The sequence below is a fragment of the Engystomops pustulosus genome, chromosome 3, assembly GCF_040894005.1.
Source record: "Engystomops pustulosus chromosome 3, aEngPut4.maternal, whole genome shotgun sequence".
Taxonomy (NCBI): Eukaryota; Metazoa; Chordata; class Amphibia; order Anura; family Leptodactylidae; genus Engystomops; species Engystomops pustulosus.
The window spans coordinates 58,641,088-58,662,905 of record NC_092413.1 but is presented as its reverse complement, the minus strand read 5'-3'; the positions used below and the strand labels follow the sequence as shown (position 1 = coordinate 58,662,905).

The 21,818-nt window shown below is 37.4% G+C and overlaps 1 protein-coding gene and 1 long non-coding RNA gene across 7 annotated transcripts in view; one reads left to right on the top strand and one right to left on the bottom strand.

Moving 5' to 3' along the window:
- Positions 1-21,818, bottom strand: part of LOC140121389 (uncharacterized) — a 308,199-nt gene that overhangs the window by 181,083 nt on the left and 105,298 nt on the right. The window lies entirely within an intron of this gene.
- VIT (vitrin) overlaps positions 1-21,818 on the top strand; it is a 103,809-nt gene that overhangs the window by 63,419 nt on the left and 18,572 nt on the right. For 2 of the 5 annotated variants that reach the window (XM_072140885.1, XM_072140887.1), the window contains exons 4-23: positions 28-184; positions 301-434; positions 803-865; positions 2,276-2,509; positions 5,890-5,940; positions 6,725-6,766; positions 7,331-7,387; positions 8,271-8,324; positions 10,776-10,844; positions 10,925-10,996; positions 11,533-11,610; positions 12,403-12,471; positions 12,718-12,786; positions 12,897-12,965; positions 15,104-15,166; positions 15,322-15,384; positions 18,189-18,248; positions 19,192-19,257; positions 19,725-19,790; positions 21,275-21,340. In XM_072140885.1, coding sequence (XP_071996986.1) covers positions 28-184; positions 301-434; positions 803-865; positions 2,276-2,509; positions 5,890-5,940; positions 6,725-6,766; positions 7,331-7,387; positions 8,271-8,324; positions 10,776-10,844; positions 10,925-10,996; positions 11,533-11,610; positions 12,403-12,471; positions 12,718-12,786; positions 12,897-12,965; positions 15,104-15,166; positions 15,322-15,384; positions 18,189-18,248; positions 19,192-19,257; positions 19,725-19,790; positions 21,275-21,340 — 1,602 coding nt within the window. The remainder of the gene's footprint in view (positions 1-27; positions 185-300; positions 435-802; positions 866-2,275; positions 2,510-5,889; positions 5,941-6,724; positions 6,767-7,330; positions 7,388-8,270; positions 8,325-10,775; positions 10,845-10,924; positions 10,997-11,532; positions 11,611-12,402; positions 12,472-12,717; positions 12,787-12,896; positions 12,966-15,103; positions 15,167-15,321; positions 15,385-18,188; positions 18,249-19,191; positions 19,258-19,724; positions 19,791-21,274; positions 21,341-21,818) is intronic. The other 3 variants (XM_072140888.1, XM_072140889.1, XM_072140890.1) reach the window with 3 other exon arrangements.

Genomic DNA, 21,818 nt, shown 5'->3' with positions numbered 1-21,818 from the left:
TGTAAACCTTACTGTTTATTTGCACAGATGTCCCTCAAATTGACTGTGATATCAAAGCAGGAAAGATAGTCAACCCAGAGTTCCTTGCCAAATGTCCTTCTGGTTGTCAGAATGGGAAGCATCGTGTATATGGCACAGACATATATGCCTCATTTTCCAGCATATGCACAGCTGCCATTCACAGGTCTGCAGGTTTGAACAACAGATAATTCTATTATTCCTATGATTACAATATGTAGCATGTGTACCATTAAATTATGGATGATATTACATTGTAAATAATCGAAATGTTTTTTATAGCGGTGTAATTGACAACGCAGGAGGGAAAATTCTTGTTCGAAAAGTGGCTGGGCAGTCTGGTTACAAGGGAAGTTTCTCAAATGGGATACGGTCACTTTCTCTTCCACGTTGGAAAGAGTCATTTGTCGTGGCAGGTAATCATGGGGAAATGTTCAGTTTTATAATCCTTGTCTTGGATTTTCTATGCAGAATTCCTAAACATCTGATCTCACTCCATGAATAAAGTTTGATCTACTCTTGAATAACTTTTTTTTTTAACATTCACCATTCTGAGTAACCTTGTTATGAAGCCTTGGAGCTAGTCCAGATTTGTTATTTATTAATGCATGTTCCTTGTGATGGGAATTTTTCTGAGAGACATCCTGAACCTAAACCTATAACTTTAACATGGCATAATTGCATGCATATAATAAAAGGTGGGAAAACTGTGACAAACTCATGCTCTGTAACTGACACATAAAACTGATAATTTAATAGAACCATATTTGGTATTTCTACCCAGAAGGTAAAGGAAAGAAAGGTGTCACATATCCCACAGTTCTTGAGTACGTTGAAGTCAATGTAGGTAAGTTTATGAAAAGCATTGCTAGACATGATATTTAGTACATCATTATAAGTAAATGACAATAAAATAAACAATAAAATAAACAATAAAATTAAACATTTGATGGTAATGGGTTTGTATATGATGTTTAAACCCAGAAATCATTATAAAATATCAGAAGAAGGTTTATTTACCAACTTAGTCCTTTGCCACTTTCAGTCCTCTGTGTCAGACTTTACAGCATTAAAGGGGTTGGTGACTTTTTTGTAACATGAAGCCCCTGGCTCAGAAATGTCAGCGAGACATTCCTGACTACAGATGGAGGGTCATGTGATCTCTATCTGTCCATGAACAATCGCCCTGCCAGGACCTTTGATACTTTGATAGTATTCATAAATATAAGATCGAGGGAGGATAAATGTTTATGGAGAGATAGAGATCACATGACCCTCCACCTGCAGCCATTTTATGGTGAGCAATGTTTGGATGATGAGGTAAAAGACAAGATGTTTCACTTTACATATCAAAAAAACAGATGAACTTTTACTATATGTATATTGGCAAATTACCTAATATCCTGCCCCCCATACTTACACACACATTACAAAAAACATGAAGTAAAGTGGCCAACCCCTTTAATGATCCTGTGTATCCCACATTGTAGCATCTGTGGACCATACTTCTGGGGCCAGTGATTGGCACTGGCCACATGCTGTGCACAGTTATGATATCACTAATTTAACAAAATGGTTATTTTATGATCATTCCAGGCATGGGGGTTTATCTCACAAAGCACCTTTAATTTTTTAAACAACCGATTTCTTTTTTTTTTAATACCATTATAGTATTCAGCGGTAATACAGACAAGAGTCCTGTATTCTTGAAATAAAGTGCGTCTTAACATTGCCACAATGAGTTAAAAAGCTAAAATATTGAGGAGGCTAAGAAAGTTTGCATTTCAAGTATAAAATTAACCATTTACTGGAGTGTGAGAGGCTCTGTCATCATAAAAATGTATTTCTTCTGATGTCTATTTTACATATAATAGACTCCACTAATGAGTTTCATAGTGTGCAAATATCAGTGGATAGTAATTAGAAATACAATTAATATCATCTGTCCCTTGCCATAAAGTGTTTTAAAGAATTAATGTATGTGTTGTAGGACATGGCTGCAAGCCTTATGATGTTACTTGCATCCATATTTAATGCACATTTTAAGCAAATCTCCACCAATATTCAAATCAGGTCCTAAGAAACTTAAATAGACATGCCCTGTGTCATTTTCTTTAATTTGCTTTCGTAAAAATGACCATCAGAACCAAGTAGAATGACAATGATATATCTGTAAGTAAAGCTTAATTTGGCTTCTGCTCTGAACTATGATTTACTGATATTGGAAGTACAGCAAAAATATACATTTATCTTAAAGAAACAGTACAGAGAGAAGCACCGGCACCAACTGTAACTCCTACAACAACAACTACTGCTTTGACTACTATTCCTGCCACAACTACTACAACTCCTGAAGCTACAACTCCACAGCCAACTACAAGTAGACCTGCTACCACCACTACTACTACTACTACCACCACTACTACCACCACCACAACTACAACAACGACAGTAAGGCCGCGGCCACCCCTTGTACGAGTGAGAGATACAGGTCAGTACTTTACATAATAAACTAGCTGTTGCCCAGGATAGTAAATAAATGCTCTTAACTGTAACAAAATAGAATGGGTTAACAGAAAATATTTTTTATCTATCTATGCATCTCTCTAGATCTATCCATCTCTCTCTACCTATCTCTCTACGTCTATCTCTGTCTCTATCTCTCTCTACCTATCTCTCTACGTCTATCTCTGTCTCTATCTCTCTCTGCCTCTCTGTCTGTCCCTCTCCGTCAGTCCCTCTCCGTCAGTCCCTCTCCGTCAGTCCCTCTCCGTCAGTCCCTCTCCGTCTGTCCCTCTCCGTCAGTCCCTCTCCGTCAGTCCCTCTCCGTCAGTCCCTCTCCGTCAGTCCCTCTCCGTCAGTCCCTCTCCGTCAGTCCCTCTCCGTCTGTCTCTCTCTCTTTCTACCCCTGTCTCTCTATCTCCTTGTCTGTCTGTTTCTGTTTGTCTCTCTCCGTCCTTCTCTTTCCTCGTCTTTCTCTCAATCTCTATCCATATTACCTCACACATAAGCTGTCTTATATTCATTGCTGATAGTAACAAATCAAAGCTTATTAACAAATTTTAATGACCTGTGGCAAAATAGAAACTCAGCTGTGATTGGTTGCTAACTGCACTGCAGCCAATGGACAATGGCTCCTGTATATGGTAGTTAATAAGTGTATTTTGGAAAGTGTGGGGTGAAAATTTTGAGGGTCTGTGCAAAATTTGCTGATTGTAAACGCGACCATGCAGATTACTTTAGTGGACATATACAAATATACATACACTCAGCTTTATACATTAAATATATGTTTGAAGATGGGATTGTTGTAATGAGCCATGCAATGTTCACACAATTTGGCATCTAGATCCATTTATATAGAGTTGCAACAGAATTTTGAAAGATACCCATCAAGTTAAATTGTGTTAAACTTATTATCCCAAGATTAGAAATACAGGACCTTAAAATATCCAGATTAGAGATGAGCGAGCACTAAAATGCTCGGGTGCTCGTTATTCAAGACGAACTTTTCCAGAGGCTCGAGTGCTCGTCTCGAATAACGAGCCCCATTGAAGTCAATGGGAGACCCGAGCATTTTTCAAAGGGACCATGGTTCAGGAATAAAATGTGTTATTTAATTGAAAAAGAATGTCTTCTGATAAGTTAGCAGATGTATGCAAACATCTGCAATCTATTCTTCACTGTTCCGCGCGTATATATTATCTCCCGACAAGTTAGCAGATGTTAAGAACAGTGAAGAATAGAATAAAAACAGTGAACACAGGATCATTTAAGTGAAAAACGCAGTGAAAAACACAGTGAAGAATAGATTACAGATGTTCGGCACATCTGCTTACTTGTCGGGGTGATACGCTGTCCTGGGATCCGCTCCTCTTCTTCCACTGAAGTCTCCCCGTGCTGCCCGATGTCTCCCCGTGCTGCCCGATGTCTCCCCGCGCTGCCCGATGTCTCCCCGCGCTGCCCGATGTCTCCCCGCGCTGCCCGATGTCTCCCCCGTGCTGCCCGATGTCTCCCCCGTGCTGCCCGATGTCTCCCCCGTGCTGCCCGATGTCTCCCCGTGCTGCCCGATGACTCCCCCGTGCTGCCCGATGCCTCCCCCGTGCTGCCCGATGCCTCCCCCGTGCTGCCCGATGCCTCCCCCGTGCTGCCCGATGCCTCCCCCGTGCTGCCCGATGTCTCCCCCGTGCTGCCCGATGCCTCCCCCGTGCTGCCCGATGCCTCCCCCGTGCTGCTTGATGTCTCCCTGCAGCTTGATGTCTCCCTGCTGCTTGATGTCTCCCTGCTGCCGTTCTGCGCGTATCTTCCGACAAGTAAGCAGATGTGCCGAACATCTGTAATCTATTCTTCACTGTGTTCTTCACTGTCTTTTTCACTTAAATGATCCTGTGTTCACTGTTTTTATTCTATTCTTCATTGTTCTTCACTGTGTTTTTTTAATTAAATGCTCGATCTCGAGCAGGGGAAATACTCGTCCGGGCAACGAGCCGTTTCGAGTACCTTAATACTCGAACGAGCATCAAGCTCGGACGAGTATACTCGCTCATCTCTAATCCAGATCCTTCTCAAGTGGCATCCTGTTCTCATTAACTTCTATTATACTAAAAAAGAGGATCTGTTTTCATCCTATATCCTCTTTATCATGCAGCATCCTGTTTTAACAGTGAATTTAACCAAAATAACTAAGCAATGGAAGAACTGTGTACTGTACAGTTTATTGATGATTTTTAATAGATTTTGATAAAATTAAGACTCCGGCTACACTATTCTCCCGGGTATCAGAAAGGCAACATTGTCAAACAGCAGCCATTACAATAAATGGTAACAAAATAGTTTCAAGTGTTTAAAGTATATTTTTATTTGAAAAAATATGCAAAATCAGGTGGTTAAGAAACATCTAGGAATACAAAAGAAATATGTGAATAAAATTAAAGATTAATGAGCATGTATAGTCAGTTTATGTAATCTTAAAGATTTTTCCCTTAAACAAACAGTTCTGTGAAGGGGAACTTGTTACATTTAGAAGTATTTGTTATAGAGCAGGAGAAGCTGTGCAGACTAATACATAGTTTTGTGTGAAAATATTCATAATCTAATAATGTATACTTCTTCCTAGTCAGTGACTCAAATTAGTGATTGACATCCTTTCCTGTATACAAAAATTCCCATTATTAAGCATGCCCATCCCCTTGACTACAAACTCAGTGAATATAAATGAAGAAATGACAAACTACAGTGATAGTTTTCCCAACAAATAATATATGATATATATATATATATATATATATATATATATATATATATATATATATATATATATATATATATTATACTGCTCAACACTTGCCAGTAGATTGGACTACATGATATCATGGTCACTGGACCGCTTTAAACCAAAACTACCAGTAAGATTAACAAAAAGCTAAAAAACTACAAATACTCACCAAAGGTCCTCTTCATCCAGATCCTGGCGGTGTTCTTTGTTAATCTTGACATGCCTTGATCGCCTGGAAAAAAGATGTATAATAAGCGGCGGATTGCGGGGACAAGATGTTTGGCGCTCCGGGCTGCTAATTATTCACGGCTGAGAGGGAGATGATCTCACGCAAGAAACGTGAATTCACATCTCTTGCTTGATAAATACCTCATCTCCCAGCATAGCGTGTCAAGATTAAAGAAGAACATCGCCGGGAACGGGATGAAAAGGACCTTAGGTGAGTTTGTTTTTTGTTAATCTTACTAAGTGTTTTCCTGTTCCAATCTACTGTATTCAGCTAAATTATGTATACATAACAATTCTTGGGTTTACAGTAATGATTAATGCTGCTGTATTCATTTTATTGAACTTTACCATTTTATCTTTACATTTAGCTGCCAGTAACATCCACCCAGCTTATTCTTCAGTTGTTGCTGCTTCATCAAGTAAGTAGGCCCAATTAAATTTAGAAAACTTCTTCAACATTTTTGTTATCAGTTTGGTGCCGACCTTAAGAGAATTTTAAAAATAGCGTTACATATGGGATATATTTTTGGATAAGACCTCTTGAAGTATCTGGCGGGCAGCGCGGCCACCGTGCAAAACTATGCCAGGTCCGACCTGGCATAAGTTCGTGTAAGAACCTGCAAACTAAAGTTTGCAGGTTTTTCAAAAGTACGCAGGTACAGGTGGGAATGCTATCTTCTCTGCCGGCTGCCGTGCCCCTCTACGCCTACATGGGGGAGCCCAAATAAGCATGTACAAAAGGAATCCATGGGGTGAGGGGGGTTGTATCTAATAAATCCACAGGGTGTCAGGGGGTTGTTCTATAAAATAACCATAAGGGAGTTGTATATAAAATAACCAAGAGGGGGCCGTTTGGTATGATAAACTAGGAAATATTTTAGGGAACAGGATATGGTTTTAGATTTTTAATGCCGCCATGTGAGTACACAGTAAAGGGGCATACTGAGGCTCTGTCGCCAAGTGGCCTACTGAAACCTGGAGCTGACTAAGCAGAAGGTAATGGTCTAAGGTACTGAATAACAGGATTGATGACAAACAATCAAATTAATGGTTTCTGTGGCTGCCTAATACTGTAGCTTGTGCTGTATACTTTACACTTTTTTTTATAAAATTAAATATTTATAGTTACTACAGCCCAAACATGTTCACCTGCCATCAAATGGACATAATATCTTCAAATAATTTATTTGATCTTTCTTTCAGGACAAGCAGTACCAGCTGTACCAGGCAGAGCCCCAAATCAAGGTATAGAATATTTTCACTACATTAAAAAAGGGAACCTGTCACCAGAGAGCTATTTTTCATCAGGGGGTAGGTTGCTATAGACAAAGCACTGTACAGGAGGTCCCCTACTTAAGAACACCCGACTTACATATGACCCCCTAGTTACAAATGGACCTATGGGTGTTGGTAATTAACTATACTTTATCCTAAGGCTAGAATAAACAGCTATAACAGTTATTACAGGAGTCTGCAATTAAGCTTTATTGTTAAACCTGGTTCTCATGGCAACCTTACATTTTTAAAATCCAATTGTGACAGAGACCAAAAAGATTCTGTCTGGGGTTACTATTATAAAATATACAGTTCCGATTTACATACAAATTCAACTTAAGAACAAACCTACAGAACCTATCTTGTACGTAACCCAGGAACTGACTGTATATGAGAAATATGTTTCTTAAAAAATGTCTGTGTTACATGGTGTTATACATTTTTTTTAAACATATTTTGGATATACAGTATTTTGTCTATCAATTAAGGTTCCCTTAAATTAATTAAAACTAATGAAATTATATTGTCTTATAGTTGTTCGATCTCCAACAACATATGCAAGTAGCCGACAAATCCAAAGGAGTAATCCAGGTAATCTCGAAAAAGCCTTATGACCCTTTATGCCCAAGAGCAACATCTTCATGGGTCTCTATAGACCAGTACAGTAGAGTGTTGTTAAATGAAATAGCAAATAAAAATGATAGTGTTGCCCATTGAGAAAATAGACTAGGTTATGAAAGTAATAAGCCAAGTAAAATGTAAGAAATCTAAAATAAGCTTGTTTGATCAGGGCAATATTACAATGTGATTGATGACTGCCCAAAGATACAGTTATCTAGCGTAGGCCAAATTTAGGCATGTGAAAAAAAACTTTTTGTGTTAATGGCTTTATATAATTCTGTTCAATACAATGGAATTATTTACAGCAACAGGAACCATTTTTGAACATAGACTAAAACCTTGCAGTATTTATTTATTCTACATTTACTCAATGGGCCACATTTATCAAAAGTAGTGTAAATTGCTCTATGTGCAGGGTGCACCAGATTTATCACAAGTGGGACACGTTCTTCATTAATATGGTGCACCCTGCACTGCTCTGGAAGTGTGCACTAACTTTTTCGGTGCACCTTTAACATAGGGCGTGCAACACAATTCTGTCCAGTCACAGTAATAAATGCGGTGCATGATCAGACTCTGCATCTGAACGCCCCTTTATGTGCAGAATTTTGTGGTGCGTTGGACATATTGCACCTGTGATACAATACTGACGCAGACACTTTATAAATACATGTGGAAGCAGTTTTCATGTTATTTACAGTGCAAAGTCAGGCAGAACACTGGTGCAAACACTTTAATACAATCTGGCCTAATGTTCTTTCTCAACATACTATGAATCTTATAACTTCTAACAAAGAAGATCATATCATACATTTTAATTGACAGATGTATATGTGTTTTACTTCATTAACAGGTGCCAGTAGAATACAGCAGATTTTAGCTGAAAAGGCAAGCCAAGCTAATCCTAGTAAGTTATATTGAGCATTTTACTTTATTTTTCTATTTTATTAGCTTGTACTTGGAAATTATGTTTATATATTCAGCATTCTGTAATGTGCTCTCTAGCAGAGTGCTGCATACTTTTCTGTCTCTAAGTCAAAATTATAATTTTACAGTTTTTTTTCTTTTGGAATATATGGATGTCAAATGAAAGATAATTAACTATACGGCCGGTCCCCAACTTAAAGGGTTATTCCCACAAAGACACGATTCTTAAATATACTCAGGATAACAAAATAACACATTCTCTAACTTTTATTAACAAAAATACAGCATTTCACAGATATAATTCCAACTCTCTATCAGTCTTGGCTGCCCCGGGATCAGACTGTTAAAATTCTGACTTTATGGTCGGGAAGACATATTGTTCTCCTGCCTGATGCTGCACTGAGCTGCTCTCTGCCTCCAGCCCCCACCTTGCATTCCAAGACGAGCAAACAGCAACGTGAGCAGAGTAAATCTACAAGCTACAGCAGATCTGTATGTTGTGGCTCAGATGTGGCTCGGGATGCTTTACTTTAGTCCCAGGTTGTAATGATCAGCTGCAAGGTGTCTTTAATAAAGCCTAATTGATAATCCTTGTTCCCATGACAGAACAAAACTAATTGTCACATGGACCCATTTTTCTACTTTTATGTAACCCGGTGACCGTATATATTTATATATTAAACTATGAGGGTATGTTCACATTTTCTAGACATGAAGTTTATACTGCCCAAAGAAGAAGTCATTCGAAGGAAGAGCTTCCATGTATGCAATAAAGCATATCCAATGTTTTGAGTTTTTTTTACTGCAATTCATGCAAAAAAAAACTTACATACAGTATACCTCTATTTAAAATGGGAGATATTTAGAAAGACAGCATTGTCCAATAATCTCTATGGATGCTTTAGTATGGATTCATTATGAGATAATAAATTATAATAGATATTGTCCTGACATAAAGGTTTAAAACTTCAAAGAAGTCAGATAAAACATTTACAAATTCAAGTTTTAAAATGTATAAAAACACTGCTCTTCAGACAGAATTGGATAAAGTATAAGATGCCAGCTGCATTAGAGAGCAGAGCAGTTTATCGCAAATAGCTGCCAATATATTTAAATTGGCAATAATAAGGACTTTTAAGTGCAACATCTAAATCTCTGAAAAATATTGAAGAAATACATTGATTAAAACATCAAAAAAATGCATTTCTAAAAAGTTAATTGCTTGGTAAAAATTTAGAAAGACAGCTGCTATATTCTCATGAGAAGGACATAATTTTGCCCTTATACAAATCCCTGGTAGGACCACTGTGGACAGTTTTGGGCACCAGTGTATTAAAGGGACATAGAGGAACTGGAAGGAGAACAACAAAAATTATTAGGGTGTTACAAGGACAGATTACAAAACTTTGGGTCATCCTAGAAAAAAGATGTTGATAAGGGGAGACCCCATTACAATGCACATATGGGCAATACCTAAGCCTGTGACCAGAACAAGGGGGCATCCTCCACGGATAGAGGAAAGGTGGTACTATCATCGCCATAAACAGAAACTTTTTACTTTACTACGAGCAGTGACACCATGGAACTCTCTGCCAGAGGAGGCTGCTATGACAGCAATTTTGTTCAAGATGCCTTTCTCGAGAACAAAAATATATTTATGGGACAAAAAGATTTAGTTAATCTCATCGGTTGGATTCAATGGACTGGAGTCTTTTATTAACCTTTGTTGGATGATACAATATTAACAATCACTAATTTTGATCTATTTGTTGGTAAAACATAAATAAAAATTGAATCCAATTTTCTAATAGCTTTGCTAAATTGCAGTTGCTAAACTTTTTAACCTCTTCCCGACGTGCGACGGTTGCATGGAGAAGGCTTACGGGCTGAGCATATAAAAAACGGAAACGCAAGCACACAAAAAAAATTGGTCTTGAAGGCATTGAAGAAATGTTTTCATTGCTTTCCTTCCTCATGATATTAAATGCTTCAACAGGGTAGAAATATTATGTGGTCATGTGAACATAGTCCAAGCTTTGGCCATGAGCTAGTTGCAAACAGTAGTTAACACACAGATCCATAGCTTTCTATTCATGACCCACTAACCCAGGCAGTCATTTTTTATGTACATTAGACATGTGAGCGGCGCTCAGCTACTGATGTTGCTTCCGGGCATGAAAAATGCACATAGTGTAATAGGTTTGAGACTGGACAGGCTGGCGTTTTGCTGGCTGTGCCAGTTGATTTAGAAATATGATGAACTCAAAAAGTTAGGATAATAGGAAAAAGATGGGAAAGGAAAGCTAAGGCACTATATGCTCCAGGCGATACAGTTGGGTTAACCATAAAATGGGTGACACGAAAATAATACTTGTCGTAAATTCTGGAGTGTGTGATTATAGCTATTGAATACTGTGTATTATATTTTAAGGTCTTCAACGACGAGACTGGCAAAGTCCTAGCCGAGTAAATATTCCAGTTGTGCAAAGAAGACCAGCAGGTATGACATGACATTTTAAATAAAAAATAAAGAGATGCCTTTTGTTATTTATTTTACTGAATATATATATTCAACTTTAGTAGTTCCAGAGAGAAGCAATGTGGCCCCTAATAATGGACACAGCTGGTCATCAGACACACGTGATTCTCAAGGTACATGATACATTATAGTTTTGTGCAGCCTTATGGTAGTCCGGGTCCATTTAAGTAAAAATGTTACCATACTTGTTTTGTAGAATATATTGAAAATGTAAAAATTACATACTATAAAACAGTTTATAGTTCTATAAAATGAAGCCTTAATAATAATTCCTTTATTTATATAGTGCACACAGATTATGCAGCGCTCCACAGAGTTTTCCTTTATTTTGAACAAGCTTTTTTTACATTACTGTAAAACCTCCACAATTAATATGCCATCTGTGACACATAGTGAATTGCTATTGTTTACTTAACACGTGTAATTTTTTGCCTCCCAAGATTATAGACATATAATTTGAGAACAATATTGAATTATTACCAGGTACAGGTATATTGCTCTTGGCAATATAATACCCTCACAAATAGTGCCATGTGTCGCTTCTAAAATGTTAGATCAATAAAAGACAAATGACACTGTTAAAAGTGTATAAAATTGGATTTACTGGTTTGCTTTTTGAGATTGTTTAATGACTTGATGTGCGTTTTAGCTAATATAGGTACTCAACGTCGTGATTGGCAAACTCCAGGCCGTGTGAACATTCCAGTTGTACAACGTAGACCATCAGGTATAATAAAAAAAAAAAAAAAAAAAAGTTTTCTGATCTTTAAAATCAGTGATCAAATAAATTATTGTAGCCAAAATGTATGTATAATAGCTTTAACATGGCAGGGCACCTGGGGAACATTTACTAGGCCTTGTACAACAGACTAAACCCCCCTCCCCCCCACCTGGTGTTTATCCCCCACTGAAGTACTAGATGTTAGTTTGGTTTTATACCAGTAGTATATTTTAACTTTATTAATATGTTGTAATTACATGTAATATTTCTTTAAACATACGATCGTATAGCTTATGGTTGTCAAGTAAGGGAATAAGCATGCGGCACTCAACGGGCTGTCTGCAAATCCTTTATTTTGGGTGCATAGTACAGGGCCAGGCCAGGCCCCGCACCACCCTGTACTATGCACCCGAAATAAAGGATTTGCACACATCCCGGTGAGTGCCGTTTGCTTATTCCATTACTTGAAAATCATCAGGACTTTGTATATTCTGGCAGAGCACCACCTTTGGGTGTTGTTATAGATGATCTATCTGTCATGGACATCACTGCGGAGATTGCTACTACCCTATATGGGTCGTGCACGCCTTTACTGGTTGGATTGTGCCGAGTGAAATTGTGTTTCTTCCGATTGCTTATGATTGCCCTATATTCATTTTTGTATTTTTCGTTATTTAGTAAGCATTGTGACATGCATGTATTTTTAAATTATAAAATACAATATAATAATATACTCTTTTATATACATAAATTCTAGTATCTATTTATTAACTAACCAGGTTTTTATTTTTTTTATAGCACCAGAAAACAGCAACATTGCCCCTCCAGCTTCTCCAAACTGGTATGGAGAGACATATGATACTGAAGGTAAAAGCCATTTGTACAGATAGGAGCTTATGAATGAAAAAAACAGAACTATGAATGTAGTACCATTACTAATGTACAACCACAGTAAAGTGAAAAATAAGCCTTTTGTTGAAAAGAGGCTGTGAGCAACAGTAAGTTTCTTAAGAAGAATGTTTAATCTGAAAATAATGTAAAACAAATTGTTATGTTATCCCCTGAGCTATCACCTGAATGATAAGTATTGGTAATATTGTCCAACTGCTTTAGGCTCCCAAAGACGTGATTGGTCAAGCCAAAATCAAAGGTTGAATGTTCCACCAGTCCGCAGACCAGCAGGTATGTAAATCACAGTTTATCTTATCCTTTATTACCGTTTTGTTTTGTTTTTTACTTTTCGCTTCACTTTAGTAAGCACATGATTCCAACTAATTTAATGATTTTTTTAGTTCCAGAAAGTAGCAATGTTGCTCCTCCTGCTGCACCTATCTGGCCCGTAGAAACACGTGATACTCAAGGTACCATTCTTTTATGTGCTGCTCCAAATTATATACTGTATATTTAGCAATATCATTTGGTATTAATGATTTGTTACAGACCTGTCCCACACATCATTAGGGTTTAAAAAAAAATACAGATTTTTCTTTTATAAGTGGTATGTTACAGAGGTTGTAGAGGTACATGGGTTACAAATTTCCATCTGTAAAATGAGTTGAGCTCACCTACTGGTACAGATTTTCTTACTGAGAAAATAATGATAAAAACTAGTTGAAAATATTTAAATAAGGCTCTGGCACTCCAGTGTGTAATTATATAGGTGCTTGGCGATAACACTTTACATAATTGTGCCCACCGAAAGCTGATGTCAGTGCCGCTGTGCAAGGCTTCACTGGCTCTTGACCTGGGGTCGGCCCATTGGTGCATTACACAAACCAACTTTCATTTAATTGAAAATTGTTTACTATTTTAATTGACTTTAGGGGGCACTGTAGGAAAATGGAGGACTTTTCCACAGATTACGCTTGGTCACTTGGGTGCCAAGAATCCAGACACTACAAAAGCTGGTTTCAAGAGGGCCTTCAAAATAAAAAGGACCCCAGTCTTCATAACAACATATGTGTTCTGGGGTTACTATAAGAATGTGATTATAGGGGAGCTACTGTATCTGTAAGTGGATGAAATCAGTAACATTTTGTTACCTAATGTATCTGTGTGTTTTTAAGCTGATCTAAGTATAAAGAAGGAGAGATATAGCTTTCCTTTGAAGGTCCCCTAAATCTCTATCTTTTGCTCTTATGAATCTTGTTTTTTAAAATTTACACTTTAACTTTGTTGACTTGGGCAATAGTACAGCAGCATCATTGAGAGTGGACTTACTGTGTACTACCTACAAGGGCCAGATCAAACATGATTTGCATGAGTTTCAAGGCCATATGTTTGATCCTAATATTCCATTCCTTCCAAAACCAAAACTTTTTTACAACTGGTTTTATCCAACCGATCATTAGTGGGATGCCCAAAAAAACAGCATACTGTACACTTGGAAATGAGTTCTATGAAGAAACCACAGTGTAGACAGTTCAGAAAAGAAGCCAGATAGTTTAGCCATAGTAAAATGACAGATAAATCTACGTACTATTTTATGCCTAGAATAGGACCGAAGGTGCAGGATCAGTGAATCAAAAAAAATTTCCAAACCCTGAATATAAGATACATAGGGTCAGGGAGTAAAAGTTATCCTTATGGAGGGTTTGCCAATTAAGGCCACCTTTCATGTGTGTGGACTTATAGTCATTGATGCTCCACTAGGGGATTTTGGGAAAAATTTAAGTACATTTTCCAGGATAGGACAATGAAAAAAATACCTCTTTTGCTGCCTTATAAGGTAGCTCCCTTGCCATCAAGAATGACTTTTAGAAAACCTAATGACACGATGTGGGATTTAATCCAAACCAGTATATCTATCTCAGAAGGAACAGATTCCCAACCGTAGACAGCAAGTGATTGCGCCTCTTCAGTACAGGACAGTAGAGGACTGGTTTGCTGAGTCAGATACATGAAATACATAGGCCATCAATTATTGCTGTTAGCTGCATTAAAAAATTGACCCAGTGTCCGGGGCCACGCTCTCTCCGCTCCTGAAACTTCCATCCGGCCAGGCACAACCACCTTAACAATGTCCCAGCACTGTGTAAGGTGTTGGAACATGGTAACAGGTGGGCGCGCCCGGCCGGCCAGAAGTTGCATGAGCGTAGCTTCCATGGCCCTGTAAACAAATTGTAACATAATTGACAAGGTAAGTACTAGTAAATTTTTGTATGCAGACCTGCCTGGCAACCATGCTATTTTTAGGTAGTCTCCGACAATCCCTTTAATGCTCTGCTATGCCTTACATTTACATTGCAGGGATAACCCCTTTACTAACCTTAGAAGGACTATTCTACAACACATCATTGGTATATGATGAATGTCATGTTTACTTTTACTTTGAAAATTATGGTATTTTCTGTTTTATTTAATTAGAGCCAATAGCACATACATAAAAATGTCTATTTACATCTCTAACTGATGGTCGGTTGTACATATATATGTATTATGTAATGTATGGTGTGTAGACACTTGATTAGAACCCTAACCTAAATTTATATCTTTTTAGTTTCCAATCCGAGATCTAGCATTTCAGAATATGATCGGTGGGTCTCTGGGTTCTCACAGAGTAGTAAGTATTTTAAGTAATTTAAAATAATTGCATCTGAAAAAATATTGAAACCACATTTTCATGCCTTATCAGTTTCCATGAATGTATTTGCTGCTTTATCATATTTATTATAATATTTTATTTTGAAAGATTTATTAAGATTGTACTTTATTTAGATTCCAGAAACAGTGAATCAGAAACATCTTGGAAGGTTGTTGAAGAGGCGCCTGAAACTAAGGGTAACGCCAATACGTTTATAATTTTATTCATATATTCATGATATTTACAGCGGATTAATTAAATACAATTATGAAATCATTAATCCTTATTGCCCTATTGCACTGACATGCCTGCCTACTATTCATAAATGCTTATTAGGACATAGGTATGTCCTAGTTATTTATATGATTAAATAATAGAAATAAGTTGAATAAGGTGCAATAGAGATAAAGGTGAAAAGCTAAAAACTTTAAGTCACATTTCAATGAAGCCACACAAAAAAAACAACAAAACATAAAAACACTTATAAAAAAAACAACTAAAAAATTACAAATAGATAATGTCCCCTTGAAGGGCTAAAATCAAAATAGATGATTAGTGGAAAAATGTGAATAAAAATTCACTTATAGGGATATTTTCATGTTTAATACTTATTTCATGATATGTCATAAAAACATCATAGAGACGGGTTTCATATTTCAGGAATGCAGGTCGACTGATCCCTGAACAGGCCAGGCATTAGTGGCCACTCTCCAGTCAAGTCTTTAGGGCCAACAAAAAAAGAAAATACTATAGACTAAATAGCTATTTTCGTTGCAAACTGTTTATTTAGCCCTATTACAGGAAGGGGTCAGCAGACTATGGTTCTTGACATAGTAGCAGGTCCCAGAGATGGGATCCACATCTGTCATGTTTTTTGACAGATGCTATGTATAGTATAGTCGCTGGTTTGCTGTGAGCGGGGGATTGTTTTCTTTTTTTTTTTCTTTAAGTTATATGTGTATATGATTTTTTGTTGTACATACTAGGTTCATCATTAGGTTATAAAAGACCCTTCAGAACATTTCTAGTTTTCCATTTCCTTTTTTTTAAGTTAATTTTTATATCTATAAGATCCTCAGTTACAATCCTCTTTAGGGCAGGAGTCACCAGTAGAGCTGTACAGTGTCTAATGAGACCCAGCAGCTCTGCATTTCCGAGGGCACCCGGCAGTCACAATTCACTACATAGCCATATTCAGAGCTCTGTAGCAATTAAAACAAAAGATAGAAGCAATAATAATGCCCTTCTGTCCAGGATCTGCCAACCTACTTTTGTGATCTGAAAATATTAGGTTGATGCTTTTATACTGTAAACTAAGGAAACAACAAAAAATCTGGTGTTAAAGATGTGGTCACACTTGCTAATAATCAATTTATAATAATCAATTTCTGCGACAGCCTTGATCCTCTGTCCGCCCCCCCCCCCCCCTTTGAGGCTAAGACACACCAGCTTCTAACTGTATCCAGTGCACAAACATTCCTGCCTGGTGTAAAATAGAAGAATAACTTGCATCAGGAACCCAATGCAGGCGATAGCAAATGCACCAGCCCACCCCATGCCCTGCCGATTAAATGTGAGAGTGAACAAAAGCTAAATTCATGACTATACGCCAGGAATTGATGCTTTTACATGGCTTTTACATCAGAAAACTGGCGTAAAAGCCATAATAAAATCTTTACAAAGTGTGTAATTTGGGATGTGTAGCTGTTTATCTGAGGTTGTGTTTATCTAATTTTAAGACCTAGTTATTAACCCGTTAACGCTCTGCGCCGTAGCTCTACGGCGCAGAGGTACAGGGAATGTATGAAGAGGGCTCACGGGCTGAGTCCTCTTCATACAAGGGGGGGGGGGGGGGTTGTTGCATATTGCAGCAAACCCCCACCGCTAATAACCGTGGTCAGTGCTTGCATGGATCGCGGCTATTAACCCTTTCATTGCCGCTGGCAGAGTCGCCGGCGGTGCGTGGGCGCCGCCATCTTTATTCCTATTGCGATCGGTCGCGATCGGTTGTCATGCTATCTGGCTTCTGCAGATTCGTTACAATGAGCAAGTGGCTCATTGTAATGAATGAGCTGCAAAAATGCCATATATTGCAATACAGAAGTATTGCAATATATGGTAGGAATGATCTGACCATCTAGGGTTAATGTACCCTAGATGGTCTAAGAATTAATGAAAAAAAAAAAAATAATAAAAAAATGTATAAAATGTATTAAAAATTCAAATCAATGTATAAAATGTATTAAAAATTCAAATCACCCCCCTTTCCCTAGAACTGATATAAAACATAATAAACAGTAAAAATCACGGACACATTAGGTATCACCGCATCCCAAAATGCCCGATCTATCAAAATATAAAAACGGTTACGGCCAGCGGTGACCTCCGAGACGGGAAATGGGGCCCAAATGTCCGAAATGCGACTTTTACACCTCAAAATGGTAGCAATGCAAACGTCGGCTCATTTCACAAAAAATGACACCTCACACAGCTCCGTGCGCCAAAGTATGAAAAAGTTATTAGCTTCAGAAGATGGCAAAAAAAAAATTTTCTTTTTTGTACACATTCGTTTAATTTTTTAAAATGTATTAAAACACAATAAAACCTATATAAATTTGGTATCATCGCGATCGCACCGAACCAAAGAATAAAGCTGAGGTGTTATTTTGAGTGCACAGTCAAAGTCGTAAAAACTGAGCCCACAAAAACGTGACTTTTTTTTCAATTTTTCCACATTTGGAATTTTTTTTCAGCTTCGCAGTACACGGCATGTTAAAACAAATAACATTACGGGAAAGTAAAATTTGTTACGCACAAAATAAGCCCTCACACAGGTCTCTACATGTAAAAATGAAAAAGTTATGGATTTTTGAAGGTGGAGAGCGAGAAATGAGCGAAAAAACCCTGCGTCCTTAAGGAGTTAATGTACTATGAAATCATTATGTTTACATGTCTTGCAGCTAGCACAATTAATAATGTTGCTTTTTATCCCAAAATTTAGTTCAGATTAAACCAGAGGCTGATACGGCCCCAGACCCATGGAGAGGATTTTCAGAACCAGGTTTGCATATTTACAAAATAATTACGGTACCTAAAAATTGTCCATATCTCTAAGTAATTTTGTTATAAATTAGAAAAGGCCTGTCCCCCTGTTTTGAAACATCCTCTGTGGGCTACAGTGGAAAGTTATTATGACAATCAACTCTCACCTTGGAGAATCTTCATGTTGTTACTATGTACCATCCATATATACTGGATATGAGAAGTGATACTCTGTAGTGCAATATTATATACAGGGTTTAAGAATTGGAATTGCTTATCGTACTGGGTTCAAGAAAAAAAAAACAGAAAAGTAATAAATTTGACTTGTATTTATACTTATATTTCTAATATAGTTCCCCAACTTCTGAAGGAGATCACTGTATTTCATTTTCTCAAGGCAAGAAACGAAACATTAAAATCCTGGATACATAGGGGGTCATTTATCTTATCTCTGTTTTTCCTGTCTTTTTTCCCATCAGCTTTGGTAATTTATCTAACTTTTTCCTTCTGTTAAATGGATTTTTATTTTCAGATTTTTTTTTTGAGACATTTGTTATAAATGTCGCACAAATGTCTCAAGTCACTTCTTTCCATTTTCTAAGTTTTCCTTAAGCATGGTTTTGTCTGGAGTTTTTTTTGCACCAAAAAATGGTGCAAATTTTAGACAATTTGAATTGATAAATGTTATTTGCGACATTAAGCACATCTGGAATAGAAGATAAATGTGCCGAAAAACAAAATGTCCCAAAAAGGCACAAAAATTGCAATGCGCCCCAAAAAGTCTCAAAAAAGACAAAAAAAAACAGGAAGAAAGATAAAGATAAATGACCCCCATAGAAACAAAACCATATAGAAGTGTATTAGCATGTTCAGCAGAAATAACTAGGATTTCTGGGAGGAGTAATTTTACCACTTCTTACAGCAAGTACTATTAATAATACTATATTTTCCGAAATTTTTAGTTCAACGTAAGCCAGAGGTTAAAGTAGAAGCAGCTCCAGACCCATGGAGAGCATATTCAGAACCAGGTTTGCTTGATTACAAATTTTTCTTTTAAACAAATTGCTTACTTTAGAAAACAATACAATATCCATATAATCTTATAAGGAATTCTGAGTAAATATGAGTGAGTGGACCCTCCAGTGGCCAGTGCACATCGATCTGTTCTATACTTCATGACATAAACAGTCCCCTGATTTGAATATAAACTGCAATCCTTTATTACCCCTGTGGAGGCACTGTAGGAAATTTTAACACTTACTTCCATGTTTCCCCACAGATTACCATGGGCTGCTGTGGGTCCTAGTTGATCTCTAATGTCTTGCCCTGATCTCTGAAGGGGGTTTATGTTCTTCCTTTTCAGGAGTCTTTCTACTCAGAGCTACTAAATCCTGGGGATTCTCTACTGTAGACCTTTTGGGTACTGTTCCTAATGGGAGATGGATCATTTCATTCTGGGAGTAAAAGTATTAATGCGGTCTTTTTCTATTTTCAGTTCAACATAAGCCAGAGGTTAAGGTAGATGCAGCTCAAGACCCATGGAGGGGATTTTCAGAACCAGGTTTGATTTATTATAACATTTTTCATTTTTTTCATAATAGAGAAGAGAAAGACAGCTGTATCATAATTGCAATGTTTTTCAGTTTAGCAGGTTGGCATACAAATTTAGCATATAATTGAGATAATGTGTATGGATAAAAGATGAGGATCGCACTCTGTCTTGCTTGTATCCAAAAAGTAAGAAAAACTTTATTTGTGCATGGAAACAGCGGTTACAGGAATTGGAATAAAATCAGATTTTATTACAATTCCTGTAACCGCTGTTTCCATGCACAAATAAAGTTTTTCTTACTTTTTGGATACAAGCAAGACAGAGTGCGATCCTCATCTTTTATCCATACACATTTGTTCAGGAGAGAGGAAAGAGGCGTCCTTGGAGGTTCACGCACCGGGAGTAGAGCAGGTCTGTAACATGTGATCATAGATCACTATTATTTGGACTTTCATATAATTGAGATAGCTGTTTATTATGGTAAAAAAAATGCTCCATTTTTACGTGACAGGTATGATAAGTGTTGTGTTAATGTATGGGTTGCCATAGATATTACAACTGTATTTCTTTTCTGTAATTACATTTTATATCTTTTATTTCTTTTTTAATTTAAAAAGTATACACTTAGAGCTTGTTAATTATGCATGCCCTAAAGGCAAATAATGCATAAATTCATATTACTTAGTACGTTTCTTAACTCAATCAATAAAGCCTTGAATGAGATTCACACAACCATAGGGAAAGATATGTATAGTCTCAGGATTTCGGTCGTACATATGTCCCACATAAACCGGTAATGGCCGCACAGAGCGATTCCCCCCACCTCTCCATGGCCTGGAGGTATGCCCGCAGTAGCTGGGAAGGCATACGTCAGTGTGAATGCGCCCTTAAATTGAACATACAATGGACTGGCATCTAGAGATGAATCTATATAGACAAGTAGATTATGCTTGTAAAGAGAATACTACTGAGGTGTTCCTGTCTTTCATGTACTAAATCTTGGGTTTCATTTCCCTCAGAAGAAAAAAAAATGTGATTGACATATCTAATATATATATATACACAGTTGAGACTGATCCAAGCTTACTTCAGGTTATTGATAAGCTTCAAACAGGTCAAAAAGGTGCAGTTAACATCTCTCTTAATGTCTAAAGTCAGTGGGCGCCAGTCAGCAGCGAATTTTACATGCACATTCAGGAGTTTCCCTTGTACCAAAAATCCTGGTTTGTGTCTTGTTCATCTTTGTATTCTGTCAGCTTGTTGGCACTGGATTTATTTTTGAGCCAAAAAATGCAACAAAAAAACTCCAGTCCCCACCAACGATTTTACAAAAAAAGTTTCAAAAATCAAAGCAGACTATGGAAAATTTAAAAGTTAGAATCATCTACATGGCAACCTCGTATAGTAAGTCTGAGGAGCAGAATAGCAAAAGCAAATAAATTTTAAAAATTTTGCACAATCGCCGACTAATGAGAAATGTCCCCCATTTTCAGTACAACGTAAACCAGAGGTTAAGGTGGATTCAGCTCAAGACCCTTGGAGAGGATTTTCAGAACCAGGTTTGATTTATTATAAAATGTTCTCTTTTTCTTAAAGGGATTTTATAATTTAGAGAACAATTTTTATATAACGTTATATGGAATTCTGACAAACCAGGGGTTGTGGCACTGTGACTGTAGTTATCATCTTAGATTTGTTATCCGTGACCTCCTTCCTTCTAAAATCAACTTTTCAATTATGCTACCTTAGCCCCTCTGTGTCTTAGCTACACAGGAGTTAGTGTGAGGGAGCACTTCCCCCTCCCACTGTGTGTTAATGGCTGCTGATATTACAGGAAGTGCTGTGAGAGGGGGTGGGCCAGACTGTGCTGTTGCAATGTAACAACTGTTAACAGTGTAACAGCCAGAGCCCAGATGGGCTAGGATAGGCCATTAGTATAATTTTAAAATTTGATTTTAGAAGGATGGAGGCCTTCAATAACAAACATAAGAAGATTATAACAGTCACAGTGCATGGAACTATGAGTAAGTGTGCCTG